Consider the following 19,952-nt stretch of genomic DNA (forward strand, 5'->3'; position numbering starts at 1 on the left):
CTTTACCTCTTTTTCCTTGCTGCAATTTCAGAACAGAATTAAGGGTTAGATAAACAATTTCTTCTCCCTCTCCCTTTTTTAATTGCTAACAGAGCCCTTCACACAAATAGCAGTATGAATATAGGACAGTACTGGCCCTGAAACTCATTTATGCTTACATTCAGAACAGCTTCCCCTTTCATATTTTCTTCAGTTTTTCAATGTACCTGTATTCTGTAGGATTCTACAACAGTGGAACCTACTAACCCCAAACCTGAGTAAACATGGCTATGTTCAGCCAGAGATCTTACAGTTCATTTGCACAGGTTAGAGAGAACACTTGAAGCTTCCAAGCAGGAATGAGTAGTTAACATATTGGAAATTCATACCCTGCCTTTCTTTGTACTAATCTTGTATGTAGAGAAGCCATAAAAGTAGCTTAAATAAAGGATACTGGCTGGCATGAAGTGGTTCATGAAGGAAAGTTTGTGATCTACTGAACCAGCTGGAAAGGCAGATTCAGATTCCACAGAGCCAAATATTTAAAGCATTAGCTTTGCAAGTTAGAAACACATTCCTCAGGTGCAAAATTATAGTAATTTCCTCATTCTGTGCTCTTCAGAACATTCCTGTAGGTCTAATAATTCCAGTGCTAGTGAACAAGTGCTTATACACTGCCTTTGTGCAACGGCTAAACACAGGCCTGTGGAACTTGACCCTCCAATGAAAGCAGGATCTAGAGTTCATTATGCTCTGCCCCAACACGTCTTATAAGGCTTCTGGCAATCTTGTTTTACATAAGCAATGCTATTTAAAAAGAAGAACTAATTATCTTTACAAAGATAATAAAATTATAGAATACATACGGCATATAAATTATTCTTGTTCTTCTCACTTAGCTTGTCCCAAATTAGCTGCATGCGATAAGCATAATCCTAGTGACTCCTTTGAGATAGATAATATTCATAATCTGATTAAGAATTAAGACCGAAAGAAAGAAGGACCATCAAAGCCGTTTTATTTGTTTAGAGAAATCTGTTTTGTACAAGTTCTCTTGCACAAAATGAAGGGGAGCAGGGTGAGATCTGGCCTGTCTGTCAAACACACATCCCACACAGTGGGGAGCTCCATCAGAGCTCCAGTTCAGAGCCTCCCAGGGTGAGTGAAGAAAGACAGCCCCAACGCTGGTTGCTCTGTGAGAATTCTGAGGAGAGCAAGTAGACAGGTGGTTGAAAGGCAGCTCTTGAGGGCTTGCTATGAAGATCCACTCATGGCCAGCATGAGCCATGAGGGGATGGAACTGTCTGCTGCTGCTGCAGTTGCTTACCTGCATGTGTTAACAATATGCAATAAACACATAGTTGTATATTGTGTAGTTGTATATTGTGTAGAGCACGCTGGGGTAGAGCGCACAAGACAAGGGAATGCTTTTTGAGGTAAATATGAACAGCCTTTCAGCCTTTTGTCACTATTAATAATTTGAATTTTAAGAGGAGGAAGGCAATAGGAATACTCAAGAAATGCATGTTGCTCATCCAAGAGCAGCATCTTGACAGACATAACCGATTATTTTATGACAAGAGGTGCTCCCTCACGACACTCCACTTAATTCGGTGGTACTCAGGAGGCGCGGCCATTCCCAGGGGCGGGGCTCCGCTGACGGTCGCTCTGGTGCCGTCAGCCGCAGGGGGGCGCTGCGTTAGCGGCGTGCGGGGATGACGAAGGCGGAAGCGGCGGCGCGGGGGTAGCGGTGCCGTCAGGGTTGCCGCCGTCCCTCCGCGCCCGCGGCGAGCCGGCTCCGCCATGGAGGTAACGGGCGGGCGGCCGTCGCCGGGGGGCCGCTGCCTGACCCTCGCGCAGGCTCCTGACTTCGGGCCTCCTCTGCGGGCGCGCAGCCCTCCGTTGCCGCGGGGTCGGGGAGGGGCTGCCGGGATCTGCGGGCGCTGGGCGGGCGTCTGCGGGTGTCCGGCTCTTGTGGCTGGAAGTGGGGAGCCGTGCTGCGTGCGGGGCTGGGGGAGGCGGGTCAGGGCTGGAAGCGCTCTCAGGTGACGAGCGGTGCTGTTGTGGGGGCGCAAACGTCGCTCTTTAACGCTCTTCACGAGCGTTACTGAGGTGACCCCGTGTGTTAACTATGCGTCGGCTGCCCAGTGCCTGCCGGGCAAGTGAGCTGTATAGAATCAGAACATCCCGAGTTGGAAAGGACCCGTAAGGATCGTCGAGTCCGACTTCTGTATCTCGTGTGGCTTCTGTAACCGCCGAAGTGAATGCAAAGGTAGCGTCAACGAGTTCAAACGTAGAAATGAGCCCTGCCTGTGGTTACTGAGCTGAGTGTGTTCAGGCTGCACCTCTGCTGAGGTGGTCACCCTTCGGGACGTGTTTTGGAGTAATTCCCTCTGGCTGGTGTTGGAGGTGCCAGATCTCTGCTCAGGGTGGTCATCAGTGCTGCAGGTTACAGCACAGCTTAGCAGAAGGCCTGGACAGCAGTAGAAGAGTGTGCTTATTATTGCAGAATTAAGAATCACAGACTCATAGAATAGTCCTCGTTGAAAAGGACCACAGTGATCGTCTGGTTTCAACCCCTTCTATGTCGCCAACCACCAGACCAGGCTGCCCAGAGCCACATTCAGCCCGGCCTTGAATGCCTCCAGGGCATTACCTGCAGAAGAATACATTTTTATAGAGATCACTGAGGAGACACAATGCAAAATATGCCTGTAGCAGCACTCCTATGCTTATTTTAGCTGTACCCCCACCTACAACTATAAATTTTGCACTTTACAACTGTGAGTTCCACAGATCATTTCTGGACTGCCTCAACTGGACATGAAGCTTCACACACACTGCTGGAAAGCCAAGAAGTAGGTAAGTGTAGTTTAACCCTAACAGGATGGCTTTCTGTGAGCAGAATGAAAGCACACTGTAGTAGCAGAGTGACCTTCACTGAAATCAATGAGTGTTAAGAACTGAAAAAGCTTCCAGGACTGGGTACTCAGCTCTTATTATTTTGTGTTGGCTGTCTCAATTTGCCAAGGCCTGAATGCTTTAATGAGTAAGGACTTCATCTTAACCATAAAGCTACTCTGAAGAATATCTTACCAATTATGGAACATAATCTAGAATTGATTTAAAATGAAGAATCAGAATCATAGAATCATAGAATTACTCAAGTTGGAAAAGACCTTGAAGATCATCAAGTCCAACCGCAGTCTAACCAGTAGCCTATCTCTTAAAAAACAACCACGAAACAACACCACAACAACAAACCTCTGCTAAATCATATCCCTGAGTACCACATCCAAATGGCTCTTAAACACATCCAGGGATGGCGATTCAACCACCTCCTTGGGGAGCCCATTCCAGTACCTAATCACCCTTTCTGTAAAGAAGTTCTTTCTAATATCCAACCTAAACTTGCCCTGGCGCAACTTGAGGCCATTTCCCCTCGTCCTGTCACTTGTCACTAGTGAGAAGAGACCTGCCCCACTCTCACTGTAAGAACCTTTCAGGTACTGGAAGACGGCAATAAGGTCTCCCCTCAGCCTCCTCTTCCTCAGATTATTATATAATTATCAGAATGATTCCGATAATTCAGATGTGTTGGTCTGGGGTTTTTGTTTGTTTTTTTTTTGCATAAAGTTAATTATTAAAATTTTCTTCACGCACTTTTTTTACCACTTTCTGGTTTTTATTCTCTTGCCTGCAATCCTTTCAACTATTAGACATGCAACAATGTAATTTTGGGGTTTCTCTCCGTGCTTTGGATAATATCTTGTAATGCAGTCTAGGGGCTGACCGTTGAGCCAAGCGTCTTCTAAGATACCCACTGCCTCGGAGCTCGGAGACCTGCAGTGACCCATGCAAGCGAGCAGCTTAGCTGTGAAGGCAGAATCTGTGACCACATTGCAGGGGATATCCAGACACATAGTAATAGCCTCCACCACAGCTACTACTTCAAGAATTTGTATACTAAGTGTTTTGTCAGAAAAGATGGTGGTTTCCCATCTGTTGCCTGGGAGCTGCCATACTACAGCCCCTTGACTCGTGGCCAAAGATGCATCTGTAAACAGTGTAGGTCCCTCGAGCGAGGTGGTATAAACATGAACTTGTAGGGACACACTGAGGGGCTTTGCCAGTTCAAATATAGGTACCGAATCAGTATATCTAATCATTCCATCAAAATCCTGTAATGCTAACAAGAATCTCAGGGAGAGGTTTCACCTCACGAAAAGAATTTTGCAGGTAGATGACATCTGGCTCCATAGCCAGTGCCTGCACCAAAAACAACCAAGCCTTTCGGAGCAACATAGCTAAGATCTTGAGCCAGGAAGTGAACACCCTGATGGGTTGTACTGAAAACAACCACCACAATGGCTGCGGCTTAGAATCAAAAGTATGACCTAGCACCACAGTCGAGCCAGCTTCACACCTTGTCACTGCGACCCCAATTGCGAGGTCAGGATTCCACCTTGCTAACAGATTTTCCATGCAGTGTTGAAGAATTTCCTGCCACACCACCACCATTTCGTGGTTAAATTCCTGGGGCTCCCTCAGATCCGTCCCCTTCAACTGATCATAAAAGGGCTTCATTAAGCATGGAGGGATCACCAAGGCTCCCCAAACCCACTGTAAGGTACCAACCAATTTCTGCACATCCCAGAGAGTTGTAATGTGGGGTCGTACGGCCACCAAAATCTGTCACAGGTTAACCGAAAATCTACCTGCGCCTGTGACAGGGGTGTCTCGCTCCAATTTGTAGGAGGGAGGCAAGGTTCTTTGATATGTGTATACCCGGCGTGAGATTAAGAAGCAACGGTTCAACTGTTGGTCCAACCAGTTTATTAAAGTCCTAGCCGTTTTAGGGAGATGGGGAAGGGAAGGTGGGCGATAGGAAAAGTAGGAAAAATAGGCAAGGAGTCTGTAGAGAGAAAAAGAGATATAGTCACCACCGTGGGTCCAGCGAGGTACACTGCAGGTCCGTTGATTTCAGGAACTCGTCTGATCACTGCGGGGGATGGCAGAAAGTCAGGAAGCTCTGCAGCAAGCCGGCCTTCCGAAGAGTTTTTCCCCTCAGGGAATTCTCCGTCAAAGGTGTTTTTGGGAGATCGTCTCCAAAGTTTGTCTCCAGAGATCGTCTCCTAAGTTCGCAGTTTAGCGAGGGCCTTTTATCCCCCATTTCGGTGGGGTTGTTTCTTTCTTCTTCTTTGAAGTTTGAGGATCACAGGAATGCTCAGCATTTTTGGGAATGTATCTTGAACAAACACCGAACTTCTAAATAAGCAGGTAAACACTCCTTGTAAAATGGTTTAATATCAGCTTCTCTGATATTCCTGGCCCACAGATAAGCCAGCAGGGGTTGGTGGTGCCTCTGTTTGCCAGACACAAGCATTATTGCCTTCTGCAGTGGTCAGCTCCTTCAAGCAGCACCCCTGAAAAAGACTGTTTGTCCTGTCTCTGCTTATCTTTGCAATCATAAGCAGAGATGGCACAATAGCAACCACCATTCACCCTCCTAGATAGTTAGCAGTCGCCAGTCAGAGTCTTATCACAAAACAAGCTTTGAGACAACAAAAAGAAAACCAGATCTGTCCTTCACAAAGGGGCAGTTGGCCCACAGGCTGGAAAAGAAATACAGCGACAACGATCTAAGGAGGCACACTTATTTACTAAATACTATATTGAAATACAGGATAACGCAATATAATACAATATAATTGGAATTAAGGCTAATGAATCAAGCAAAATAGGAGAGAGAGTGAGTCCCGAAACTGAGAGGCCTACTGTAACTCTAGGTGAGAAATAAAATGGAGAAAATAAATGACTTTTCCACTTAGCACTTCTCTGAGGAAAATGACTATAACTGCTCAGTTAGCACTAGCTTATCAAGACATGTGTGCCTGCAGCCTGGAAACTTGGACACGCACTCTTCACTTGTGATCCATAAGCTCTTTGTATAAATTTGTTCTTGGGCACCATCTGTCTTCACTTCTGGTTGCTCATCACAGCAGAAGTGGGGTCTTGGCACATCAGACTCCCACAACATCTGGCACAAATTCTGGGTTTCCTCTGGGAAGACACAAAGATACAGCTGTGTCAGGCACCTAAAGCTGAGCAGTGCACCCATGTTCTATAATTTGGATTTTTGCTTGAAGAAACGGCCATATTAATGTTCCAGACTGAGACACGTGAACACATTTCTATCCATTTATATCAAGCAGTGCTGCCCACATTAATATTGTTCGTACTGAGCTTGTTAGCAGAGTACAGCCTGCAGGCAACTGGGAATCAGATATTAACATGCTAAATGATGTTTGGAAGTAAGTAAATTCCATCATTTCATACATAAAAAGGGTAGTTTTTAAAACATTTAAAACTTAATTTCCAGAAACAGTGCCAAAAGCATGTACTGCCTCTAGCAGGGTGGCAGTGCAGCATCTCATACGCATATTTTCTTGGTAAAGGTATTTGAAAAAGCTATAGGAGTCCAATTCAAATTTATCACCTGACTATTCATGCTCATGACAATAAGGTTATATAATTGGACTGTGATCCAGTACAATGAAGGGCTTGGCCAGAGTTATATAAACCATGGGCACTGACACCTTCTCTAACAGGAAACTTTGCTGGAGAGAGGAATACTTAAAGAAATTTCTTCAGAGTGATGGTAATGGAGCATAAGTGCCTTATTGATGCAGACTGCACTTATGTACTCAGATTAAATGCTTTGCTCAATCAAATACTTTTCATTTCATGTTTACAATTAAAATTTCCCTTAGCATTTGTTTTGCTATTACATAAACATCATGATTATCTCAGCCACATACAGATGAAACCCAGACTTCGATCACAAGACTGGTGATTCTGTTTCAAGTTTTACAAATACCAACTATATCGTTCTTGTTAACATATGGGTCAGGTGTCTATGACAGGGCACAGAGCACAAAAACAAAGGATGGTTAAGTTAGAATGGCACCTCTGGATCCCCATGGCCCACCCCCTCTCCAGCAGCACCACCCAGAGCAGGGTGCCCAGGGCCACTGCCAGACAGCTGCTGGAGATCCCCAAGGAGGAAACCCTACAGCTTGTGAGCAGCCTGTGCCAGTGCTCCATCACCCACACAGAGCAGAAGTGCTCCAAGTGTTCAGAGAGAGCCTCCTGTGTGCCAGTTTGTGCCCATGGTCACTTGTCTTGGCACTGGGTACCACTGAAAAGAGCCTGGTTGTGTCTTCTGTACACCCTTCCTCCACATATTTGTGCATGAGTGAGGACCTTCTGATCCTCCTCTTCTACAGACTAAACTGTCTGAGCTCTCTCAGCCTCTCCTCACAGGAGAGGTGCTCCAGTCCCAAACCTTCTTAGTGGCACTTCAGTGGATTGTCTCCAATATGTCCAGGTCTGTACTGGTGGGCCAAGAACCAGACCTAGAACTTCAGGTGTGGCCTCACCAGTGTTGAGCAGAGAGGAAGGATCACCTTCTGGCAAGACTTTGCCTAATGCAGCCAAGAAAATATTACCTAGAAACATGGGAGAGATTCCCATACATTTAACCCATGATAATAGGTGAGAAATTGTTGACTTATACAAAGATAAAAGAAGGGAGATGAAGAAAAATCTAAGATAAATGTGTCTCTCTTCTTCCTCGTGCTCCCTTTAAAGCTATTAGACACAGATTTCTAGGCTTCCTGAAAGCCCAGTGACTGCAAAAACTAGTGTGAACTGCCCCAGCCTCATGCACAATGCCATTATGGCAAGAATAGTTCCAAAGACAGCCCAACATATCCATTGTTCGTGATTACTTGTGAGCCACCCTGCAGCATCCTGCTATCACCATTTCTGATGAACAGCCTGAAGCTTTTTGTTCCATGATAAAGTTCTAAGCACTCTTAGCCAGGCTAAAATAAGATACAATAAATCCAGCGTATTTAACAGGGGTAACATCTGCCAGCAGTTTGCACTCTGAAAGACGCCAATGAAAACCTGGAAGAAGCTCTGCACAGACAGGGCCTGGTGTTTTTTGCAATGGCCCAGTAAAGCCATTCATGATCCTAACATAGAAACACTATCCCTGGTCCGTCTTTTCCTCCCTCTCAGCTCCCTGCTCCACTGCAGGATTAATCTATCACCCACTGCCTACTTTGAAAGCAGTTTTAAAGCTGCAGGTAAAGATTTTTGAACTGATTTGAGCTTATCTGGCACAGTATGCTGTTCACAGGTTTCAGATTCACAGCTGCAATAAAGGAGAACCACTTGACAAGGAGCTCTTAGGCTTTTCTTTGTTCAGGCAGCAAATTCAGCTGATTTACTTTGGAGTTTACTTCATGACTGAGATAGCTGCATAACTAAAAAAGGCAATAACGCCACTTCAAACAAACAAATGAGCCCTCAGATACAGGTGTGAGAAAGACAAGCAAAATTGGCATGGGCTTCCACAGAGAGGAAAAGAGCAGGATTACAAAACACAAGAGTGATAGCCATAAAAGAATAATGTGAGAAACAGAAAAAGAAGCGATAGACCTTAACCATATATTCTGTGTTTGCTCTTTCTTGCTTGTTAGCTCTGGTGCAGACAACCTTCAGAACAAAACAACTAAAACATTGGTGTGTTCTCAACATTGTTTCTCTCCTAAAGCGAAAACCACAGCATCATACAAGACGCTATGAAGAAAATCAACTCTGTCCCAACTGAAACCAGGACAGTTTTTATGATAAATTCCTTCTCCAAGTGATTAAGAAACCTACAATGAGATGTGCTTTGCTGGTCCTCATTGTCACTAACAAGAGGCTGTTAAGGAACATGAAGCTCAAGAGCAGCCGTTGCTGCACTGACTGTGAAATGGTGGAGTTCAAGATTCTTAGGGCTGTGAGCAGGCCACACAGCAAATTCACTATCCTGGACTTCAGGAGAGCAGATTTTGGCCTCTTTGGGGCTGTGCTTGATAGAGTACAGTAGGATAAAGCCCTGGAGGAGAAACGGGGCCCCATTTTTTAAATAGGAAAAGAGGAAGACCTGCAAAACTACAGGCCAGCCAGACTCATCTCTGTGACTGGAAAGATCATGGGGCAGACTCCTGGAAACTACACAAAGGTATACGGAAAACAATGATGTGATTGGTGACAACCAACATGGCATCACTAATGGCAAATCATACTTGATAAAGGTGATGGTCTTCTACAATGCAGTTACAGCATTGGTGAATAAGGGAAGAGCGACTGACATCATCTACCTTTGGTTGGATGGGCTTTTGAGCAAACTGGTGTACTAGAAGGTGTCTTTGCCCACGGAAAGGGGTTGAAACCAGATGGTCTTTAATGTCCCTTCCAACCCATGCCATTCGAGGATTCTATGAATCTGGGCCTGGAGCATCTCCCCTATGAAGAAAGGCTAAGTGAACTAGGTCTGTTTAGCCTTGAGAAAAGAAGACTGAGAGGGGCCTTGATCCAGGTCTATAAATATCTGAGGTGTGGGGGGCAAAGTGTCGAGGCCAGACTCTTTTCAGCAGTGTGTGGAGACAGAACAAGGGGAAACAGCCAGAAACTGGAGCATAGGAAGTTCCACACGAATGTGCGCAAGAACTTCTTTACGGTGAGGGTGACGGAGCACTGGAACAAGCTGCCCAGGGGGCTTGTCGAGTCTCTGGAGATATTCAAGACCCGCCTGGACGCCTACCTGTGTGACGTGATGGAGGGAACATGCTTTGGCAGGGGAGTTGAACTCCATGATCTCTGGAGGTCCCTTCCAACCCCTAGAATTCTGTGATTCTAAGATTCTGTGATTGTATATCAGTGATCTTGAACAGCTCGTGTCAGCTCTGCTGGACTTTGTATGAAAGCCCACGTTACTAATATAGCATATAACCTGTAAAATTTCTGGGAAATATAAACTGCTTGTGGAGTAGAATTCTGATTAGATCTCCATAAAACTGTTGGATTGTGCAAGGATGGCCACATCCTCATTTGATTTGGATGCGTGAAATATCTTTTAAAATGGAAACAGAAAGAAAGCTATTTCAGATACAAATCTTGCCAGGCCATCCAAAGGATAACCAAACAGGAGTTATGAGGACACAGATTGATTGCATATCTCCAAAGGAAAATAGAAGCAGAACCTGATATCAGTGCTGTGTCATAATCATTTTGCTTATGTCTACAATCCATCTAAACTTTCTTGAGTTCAGCTGAAGTGACCTACGTCTTGCCTCAGGAAAATAAGCTTTTCTGATGTATTCAAACATCTGACTGCATTTGAGAACTAGATTAAAAAGTGTCATTGTGTCATTATCCCACTTTTGTCAGCCAGTGTTAATATGCTGTTTGTGACTCATGTGGGGCACATCATTATCTCTCCCAGCACCTCATAGAAAGATAGGCAGAAACTTAGATTTTAGAAAGAAACGTTACATCGCATGCAGGGATCCCAGAACTTGCAATTTCATACTAGTTGAAAAGTGAGACTGTTAGAAAGTAGCCTAGAGCAAAAATAGCTAGCCCCATCAATAAAACATATCCTAGGACTTCCATTAAATGAGCACTGTGCCAAAAACCATGAAAATGAAACCAATATATTCAGTCCCATTGATCTTAAGTGTCAACAGCAAACAATCTGTTCTGGCAACTTACATTAAAAATTAGAAAGAAAATGCATCATTTCATGATGATTGACAACAATATAGACAAGTTAAAATAATCTTTCTGGAGGTGGTGGCCAACATCTAAGTCTGTTTCAGCAAAGAATCACACTTCAGATGAAAGTTCAAACTAGTTTTCCATGACGGGGTTAAAAAAGAGTTCATTAACCAAGCCAGAAAAAACTTTCAGCTGCTGGCTGCCACTGTATTTCCTCTTTTGCTCTCATCACACTCATAGGAGGGATAAAAACTCCACCCAAGCTTTCATTCTACATCTGTCTGAAGATCCGAGCAGTTACACTGCCACTGATGTGATCTATGGTGGAAGACATTCAAGCATGAAAACTTCTCTTGTAAGTTTCTTTCTCTTTTTTTTTTTTTTTTTTTTTTCTTAAAGTTTTTGGGTCAGAGCTCAGTCACCAACCAACTTCTTGCTCCGTTCAACAGAATCTGTGTGAAAACACGTACGAGTGAACATGGAAACGAGGAAATATTTTGATAGTGTTTGCTGTTGAAATTGGAATCTATATTTTATCCTTTCTAACACATATTTGTAATTGAGGTTATTTCTGTAGCCTCCCCCTAAGCAGAAATTTCCACCGATCAGGCTCTGGAACTCTGAATTTCATGGCTAGAATATCCCTCAAGAAGAATACAGAAATCTGTAACTACTTTTTGCAAAGCTGTAGGATGGGCAGCAGATTCAACTGTGTTGATTAAATAATTAATGTGTAACAGCCTTTAGTTAATCATCTATCTGTTTCAGGATGTTTATTGGCAACAACATCCAGTGTTCAGCCAAAAAACCCTAAAAGTGAAAAGCTGCAAGACCAAAACACAGACCAGAGAAGTTCTATGCATATTTATTGTATCAGGCCCAAAGGGTGTAATCAGGAGAGTGTTTATTTTCTTTCAGAACAAAGGGTTGGGTCCTATGTGCTGACTTCAGTGGGAGCTTTCAGGCTCTTTTGGATCACATCTCTGAATACTTTTTCTTGCCTTACAAAGGGTGCACAGTCAGTGTTTTACACAAGTATGTTTTCTAAAATATCTAAAAATGGAAATAATGTTTGGGATTTTTAAATCTCTTTTCGTATCTGAGTAAATGGAACGGTTTTTAAAGATGCTGAGAGTTACCAAGAGGAACATTTATTCAAATTACTTACAGCTTTAAGGAGCCTAAATATGGACTCAGGTTGAAAAACAGGCAAGTAAATCTGAGGATACAGAAAGGGACTTTGGGGTTGGGTGAGTCAATCTGGCAAATACATCAATTTCCAAGCCTTTCATTTCTCATGTAGGACAAAATGACCCAGGATAAAATGAAAAATTTGAGTCTGGAAGATGATATGCTCCGACTTGAAATTGGTGAAGTGCAAGGTATTCCTGTCACGAAACCAATATGCACCATATGGGATCAAGTGTGGAACTTCAAAGCCAGACCTGATGATCTGCTCATTGCAACATATGCAAAAGCAGGTTTGTATGCATAGGAAATAGGAAAGTTCAGGTAGTGCTCACTACTGGAATTGAGAATTCTGTTTTTCTGCTCTGACTGATATTTGTTTAATCCCAAAACTGACTTACATTTTAAAGACAGGAAGCTCTGTTAGCTGTAGTGAGCAATGTTTGCTTCCTTTGGCAGATGTGACAGACTATTACTACTGAAGTTCAAATGGTCAAAGTCTAATTGCTCACACACCTCCTTTGATTTAGAGTATACACATAGACTCTAATGTACTGTAGAACTTTTCCAGCAGCAGATGGTTATTTAACAAAGCCAAGTAAAAATCACAGTTCGTTGACAAATTATAGAAACCATACAAGTATGAATTGTATTCATTGTATTCACCATGTCCATTTGGTGAATGACTTGGCATAACCAGTACAGAAAACTTAACTGGAGACAGGTTACTTTTCTTAAAGTAATAACAAAATTCATTGATTGGTCATTTCACTTATTACTGTTTCTCCTCCTAGAATCATAGAATCACAGAATCATAGAATCACCAAGGCTGGAAAAGACCTAAAAGATCATCCAGTCCAACTATTCACCTGTTACCAATAGCTCCCAGTAAACCGTTTCCCTCAACCCAATATCCAGTTGCTCCTTGAACACCCCCATGGTCGGTGACTCCACCACCTCCCTGGGCAGTACATTCCAGTGCCTGACCACCCTTTCTGAGAAATAATGTTTCCTAATGTCCAGCCTGAATCTCCCCTGCCGCAGCATGAAACCATTCCCTCTGGTCCTATCACTAATGACACGAGAGAAGAGGCCAACCCCCAGCTCACTACAACCTCCCTCAGAGAGCAATAAGGTCTCCCCTGAGCCTCCTCCAGGCTGAACATTCCTAGCTCCTTCAGCCTCTCCTCATACAGCCTGTGCTCCAGACTCCTCAACAGCTTCGTAGCCCTCCTTTGAACACATTCCAGGGCCTCAGTGTCTTTCTTGCAGTGAAGGGACCAAAACTGGACACAGTACTGGAGGTGCAGCCTCACCAGTGCTGAGTACAGGGGGACAATCACTTCCCTGTTCCTGCTGGCTACACTGTTTCTGATGCAAGCCAGGATGCCCTTGGCCTCCTTGGCCACCCAGGCACACTGCTGGCTCATGTTCAGCTGAGCATCGATCAATATCCCCAGGTCCATTTCCTCCACACAGTCCTCCAGCCACTCTGCCCCAAGCCTGTAGCATCGCCCGAGGTTGTTGTAGCCAAAGTGCAGGACACGGCATTGGTCTTGTTGAACCTCATCCCATTGGCTTCAGCCCAGCTCTCCAAGCCTGTCCAGATCCCTCTGTAGGGCCTCGCTACCCCCAGGCAGATCCACACTCCCAGCCAATTTGGTGTCATCTGCGAACTTACTGAGGGTGCACTCGATACCCTCATCTAGGTCATCCGTAAAGATACTGAAGAGGACAGGCCCCAGCACCGACCCCAGGGAAGCACCACTTGTAACCAGTCGCCAGCTGGATTTAACTCCATTCACCACCACTCTCTGAGCCCAGCCCTCCAGCCAGCTCTTTACCCAGCCATGAGTGTACCCATCCAAGCCACGGACTGCCAGCTTCTGTAGGAGAATACTGTGGGAGACAGTGTCAGAGGCTTTGCTGAAGTCTAGGTAGACCACATCAACAGCCTTTCCCTCATCCAGCAGATGGGTCACTACATCATAGAAGGAGATCAGGTTGATCAAACAGGACCTGCCCTTCATGAACCCATGCTTGTTAGGCCTGATGCCCCAGTCATCCCACATATGCTGCGTATCTCCATCAAGACAATCTGCTCCATAACCTTCCCTGGCACCGAGGTCAGGCTAACAGGCCTGTAGTTCCCCAGATCCTCCTTACAACATTTCTTGTAAATGAGAGCCACATTGGCAAGCCTCCAGTCTTCTGGGACCAGTCAACAAGAAGTGCTGATAGATGATGGAAAGCGGCTTGGCTATCACCTCCACCAGTTCCCTCAGCACTCTCAGGTGGATCTCCTCTGGCCCCATGGACTTGTGGCAGTCCTGTCGGAGTAGTAAGTCTCTGACTGTTTCTTCCAGAATCACAGGGGGGTTAGTCTACTCCCCAGCTGAGACTACCAGGTCAGAGTGCAGGGTACTCTGCGGATAACTGGTCTGACTTTTAAAGACAGAAGTAAAGAAGGCATTCAGAACCTCCACCTTTTCCTTATCCTCAGTGGTCACATTCCCAGCCTCATCCAGCAAAGAGTGGATATTCTCCATTGTCCTCCTCTTACTGTTAATGTATAAAGGAGTTTCTTGATCCTTTTTATCCCAGCGGACAGGTTAAATTCAAGCTGGACTTTTCCCTTTCTGATTTTCCCTCTACACATCATAATGACTTCTTTGTATTCATTCTCAGTTGCCCGTCCCTCCTTCCACAGGCGGTAGTTTCTCTTTTTCTCCCGGAGCCTCAAGAATAGCTCCCTATTCATCCACACCGGTCTTCTTCCCCACCGACTCCTTTTGCGGCTCAAAGGGACCACCTGCTCCTGCACCCTTTTCTTGAAGACCAACCAGCTCTCTTGGACCCCTTTACTCGCTAAGACTGAATACCAGGGGACTCCCCCTACTAGTCTCTTGAACAATTCAAAGTCTACCCTCCAGAGGTCCAAGGTAGCAGTTTTGCTATTCCCCCCTCCAGGCTCCACAAAGAATCGAGAACTCAACCATTTCATGGTCACTACACATATTTCATTTTTTTTTTTTTCATTCAAATTCACGGTGAAAACAAAAACTGAAATTGCTGAATAGCTGTGAAAAGGTGAAAGCTGGGATATGGGAGTTTCATTCTTCCTTTCAAATAATGCAGTCTCCAAATTGTATTATGTCCATTTATCTCAGAATGCCAGTGAAGGGTGTTTCTGTTAGAAAGAAAAAACCTTTCAAAAACAGAATCCCTGAAACTGTGCTTTCAAAATCACCCTTTTATATTTTATTATGCATTTTTCCTCCATTATCCTCACTTTCTGTTTTTTCCTATCACACTCTGTGCTGTTCCTTCCTCTTTTGACATGGATTCCATCCTTCCAGCTTTCAGTTCCCTAGCAGAAGAGACTCCCAGCTCTCCCCAGGGGAAACATCTAAGCAATGACATTTTTCAGGTACTACGTGGACACAGGAGATAGTGGATATGATTCACCAAAATGGAGATGTTGAGAAGTGTAGACGTGCCAGTACTTACAAACGCCATCCTTTCCTTGAGTGGCAAAGCCCAAGTTCTTCACATCTCACATACTCAGGTGATTATCACATAAATAGATTTGTATTTTAAATGAAGTGAAATAAAACAAGCATCCAGAACTGATGCCACAGGTTTTCTTTGCCACTGAACTGTGTGCCATGTCAAGAATCAGGGTGGTGCAGTTCACTTGCTTTACCTTATGCATCAAATGCTACACAAGCCGATAAAAGGCTGGCAGACATGGCACAGGCCCTGCTGAATGTGTGCCTCTGAAAGCTGTGTGTCATACTCCACAGTACGTAAGTCAGCTGAAGATGTCCTCAAAACATAAGTAAAATAACATGTAGAAAAATTCCTTCAGAAGCACAGAAGGTGCTTATGCCATGTTGTCTATGTTCTGTTTAGTTGCTTTGGAGATGAATTATCATTATAAGGTGACCTTCTAAAAAAATCACCATCAAAATGTCAATAGCAAAGAAGCACTAGCAGAACTTACAGAGCCGTTCAGTTCTCATAAAACAAGTCATTCTGCAGGCCTGAAGCTAGCTGAAGCTATGCCTTCTCCACGAACAATAAAAACTCATCTCCCTGTGCAGCTGGTGCCTCCCTCCTTCTGGGAACAAAACTGTAAGGTAAGGCTGAAGAGGTAGGAATCTCTCTACTTCACATGGAAAGAAATTAATAAAAGCAGACTGAATCTTTGTGAAAACTAAAGATCTCCCCAGCTATCTCCTCGGTACTGCTCATAGACTGTGTGAAACTAGAGAAGTGATGGCTGAGTGTTCTGAGTTGGATGTCAAAGAATGGCAGTGTCCAAGCAAAATCTCTTCAGCCTTTGTTTCTCAGCCTCCAAGAGAAAACACCAGGATAAGCTCAATATGCACAGAAACACGCTTAAGCTTGTATTTTCTCTCTCTCTTTCTCTCTCGTTTTCACAACAAACAAAGGTCATCTATGTGGCAAGAAATGCAAAAGACAACCTGGTGTCATACTACCATTTCCACAGAATGTATAAAGCATTGCCTGACCCAGGAATCATCGAGGAGTTCATGGAGAAATTCATGAGCGGAGAAGGTGATGAGCTGCAATCAGTTGTTGAAGAGATTTTGTTCATTTAAAAGTACCCAATAGCTGAATATCTGTTTTGAAATTCAATGCTGACACTCTGTGGAGGAATATACACTAAAAGTGTCTTGCTAGTAATTTGTCTTCATTCAAAGGTTTGTATAGTTCCCAAAAGATGTAGCACATCTTTACATGTACATTTTGAGAGAGAAAAAAAACAACAATGCTACTCTTTACTCCATTATCTTTCAAAATCGTATGTGATGATTTTTAGGCTTTTCTCTTTGAGTTTAAAAGAAACCTTCTTAGAAGCCATCTGGGAAGATACAGCAGCTCAATGGCTGTACTCTAGCATGACTCATAAAAGCGTGAAGTTTAATTATGTATAGATTGTGCAGCGTGAAGTTGACCAAAGGGGGTTCCTTTTGCCTAAAATCAACAGTCTAAAAATCAGGCATTTGAACAAAGCCAATTGTCTACCAAAAACTGATTCTTTTCTAAAAGACGTGCCCATATCCAAGAAATAAAACCTGTTCACGTGGATGGCAGTGTTCAGATTTGGTCAGAAAAGTTTTTGTAGGACTATTTCTGCAAGTATGTAGGCCCAAAAACACCACTGTCTGGATCAGCATGGAAGTCTTATGCCTAATTAAGACTTTGTGTCCTATGTTTGAATGTCTCTGCTTTCACGCCTTCTGTCCTGGTGCAGTTGTTTAGAACATAACAATGCATGTCAAAGCCAGTCACCTTGGTACTTACTGGAGAGAATCAGGCTCTTCTGATAGCATACCAAATAGTTCGACCAGTTAGGAACATAGAATAATATAGGTCGAAAGGATCTCTGTTGTCCGTATAGTACAACAACCTGCAAGGCAAATTGAAAGTCATTCAAAACTGGCTTAAAAAACAGGGAAATACATAAACAGTGATTATGGAGGAAATGTCAGAGACACAGATACTTCAGGATAAGACTGGGTATTTATAGTTGCTACTGCTGTTACTCCTTTTTCAGTGCTCTGGGGTTCCTGGTATGACCACGTAAAAGGATGGTGGAAGGCAAAAGACAAGCACCGTATTCTCTACCTCTTCTATGAAGATATGAAGGAGGTAAAGCCTGACTGTGTGAGCTCTGTTTGAAATCTGGAAGTTCGGTAGATATTATCCACAATCAACAGATGCCTATTATGTCATCTGTACCTGTAAATCTCCAGACAACCTGACTTTTCACCTCAATAACAACTGCAATTTCCTTGCTTTATTTTTGGCACTGTTTCTTGCCCTACTTTCTTCTCTCTGCAGAATCCAAAGAGAGAAATTCAGAAGATTCTGAAGTTTCTGGAGAAGGATTTAGACGAGGAGGTTCTCAACAAGATCATATATAACACCTCATTTGAGATAATGAAAGACAATCCCATGACAAACTTCACTGGGGAACTGGAGGGAGTAATGGATCACTCTGTTTCCCCATTCATGAGAAAAGGTAACAAGATTTATTACTGGCATTTAGTCTCTTTCTGGTCATCATTATGCCTTGAAATAATCACTATATTCAGGTATAGTTCTTTAGTAAGTCACGGTTAATTGGCTTCAAGAAATAATGTTAAATTATTTTTATTACTTTTTTCATAGGATCAGTTGGAGACTGGAAGAATTATTTCACTGTGGCAATGAATAAGAAATTTGATCAGGATTATAGGAAGAAAATGGCTGATACCTCCTTAGTTTTTCGCACAGAATTGTGATTGTTAGCAATGGGAGTTATTCTTTAAGATCTGTCAGCATTTTCCTTTCTCCACGTTTTGCTTTTCCTTCACAAAATGCTTTTCTAAATAGTTCCTTAACACACTACTAGTGTAGATTTGACTCGCTGAAGAAAATAATCTCTCCCTGAATATTTGCCATTCAACCCTTCCACAGTAACTTTCAGCATTAACTGCATTATTTCAGATATTTCGGGTTTTTGTCTTTGATAAGCTGCAGTTGACATCACGGCCATTTTCAAATCAGTAATTATGAAACCAAATGGTAAAAGAAGGTGTTTAAGGATTGCACAAGATGTGGGCATTATTACATGTTAGTCCCACATTGTATAAATATTAATCAATAAATAATAACAGTAATGTATTTTAAAAGCTGGTCAAGAATAAACAAGGCAAGAGAAGTGCACAAGGTGGAATCATTTCATAATTTTTCTTATGTTAAGCTGGGCATCATAAATGCTACTGAGATGAAAGCAGCATTTCCCAAAACATCAAACACTGCCAGCATGCGCAGACCGTTTCAGGCAAAGGATTTATCCAAATACCTACATTGAACATAGTTCCTTAAAAAGCACCAATATCAAATTTGGAAACAAAAGGCTTCCCATCAAATGTGGAAGTTACATTGTCAGCTCTCAGCCCAACAAGTTTCCTTTAAAAATGCAGGAAATACTGGAGCTAGAAGTAGGCATTTGATACACAGATGCAAACGTAGGAATTGGGAGTGCTTTAGGTCAGTGGGGATCTGAAAACAGGACTACCTGATAAAAAACAAATATCATCTGGCAGAGGTGCTGCTGCTCCTTGCATCAAAACTAAATATGAGCCTGGGGAGGTTTACGTGACTTCTGCAGCTTTTGTTCAGGATAAACTTAGCTTGTTATTTCACTGTCACCAGTACAAGGAAAAGGTGTTGCCTGCTCTATGACATATGGCTATTCTCTTAGGTCACTCCAAGAAATCACGTGAGTCAGCTCTTTGTCAATCTAATCCTCTGGCAAACGTCTGAAAACCAGTGTTCATTAATACATGCTAACTATTCACATATGCCTGCTCTGTATCTCTGTGCTAACAGATAACAAATCAAGTCCTACCACTGGAATGAATGAAGATTCATGCTTTGATACCATGTTTGACTAGAAACTGCTGTATGAGTTTCAGGGTAGTCATGATCTCCCTGTAGCTTGACTGTCTTTGCAAACTAGCAGAGCCATTTTACTTCCACATGTGGAAAGTGGCCATTTAAAAACCAGAATGGAAGAAGCTCCAAGCTTAAAAAAAAAAACTAAGGAGAGTGGCAGAGAAATAGCTACTCTACCTTCATAGCTAGCATTTAGAGGTATAGGAGCACTGCTTCCCTTCCTATTCATTGGACTGCAGATTATCTGCTTTGTGCTTGGATTGAAAGGTACTGCTTATCTGGTTAGGAAACAGACCATTGACAGAGGGTAACTTTCAATCAACTTAATCTACCTATAGACGATATGGATATCTTAGTCTATAATCCATATAGCATAATTTTTTAATAAAGATTTATGTCAACATGCTCAGAAGAAGCCTTATCTTTACTACAAGGTTAATGATTAATTCTGGAATTTTACAGAGGTGCAATAACATTGTTTTTTAAGCCTGGACTTCCACTCACATCTCTTGATTAGTCACATGAGCCCTGGCTCAGTGTAGGCTACAGGTGAGGCTAGAGGCTCTCTGAGGAAACCTAGCCTTACTCATTCCACTCATTGGATGGAACCAAGCCATGCTGCCAGGCCTGAAGCCATGGGCTTAGAGCTTAGACTAGATAACCAGGCTCTGCCTGCCTTCCAGACTAAG

The 19,952-nt window shown here is 43.3% G+C and overlaps 1 protein-coding gene across 2 annotated transcripts; it reads left to right on the forward strand.

Moving 5' to 3' along the window:
• Positions 1-2,725: 2,725 nt before the first annotated feature.
• LOC140251389 (sulfotransferase 1C1-like) lies at positions 2,726-19,670 on the forward strand. 2 transcript variants are annotated; one of them, XM_072335115.1, is made up of 9 exons: positions 2,726-2,841; positions 10,840-10,954; positions 11,903-12,080; positions 15,218-15,355; positions 15,832-15,929; positions 16,245-16,371; positions 17,375-17,469; positions 17,662-17,842; positions 17,992-19,670. In XM_072335115.1, the coding sequence occupies exons 2-9, from the start codon at positions 10,940-10,942 to the stop codon at positions 18,102-18,104; spliced, it is 945 nt and encodes a 314-aa protein (XP_072191216.1). In that variant the 5' UTR covers positions 2,726-2,841; positions 10,840-10,939; the 3' UTR covers positions 18,105-19,670. The 2 variants fall into 2 exon arrangements, with proteins under 2 accessions (XP_072191216.1, XP_072191207.1); XM_072335106.1 differs by lacking the exon at positions 2,726-2,841 and having other exon boundaries at positions 10,631-10,954.
• Positions 19,671-19,952: the final 282 nt, after the last annotated feature.

Source organism: Excalfactoria chinensis, chromosome 1, assembly GCF_039878825.1.
Source record: "Excalfactoria chinensis isolate bCotChi1 chromosome 1, bCotChi1.hap2, whole genome shotgun sequence".
In the NCBI taxonomy this organism is placed as follows: domain Eukaryota; kingdom Metazoa; phylum Chordata; class Aves; order Galliformes; family Phasianidae; genus Excalfactoria; species Excalfactoria chinensis.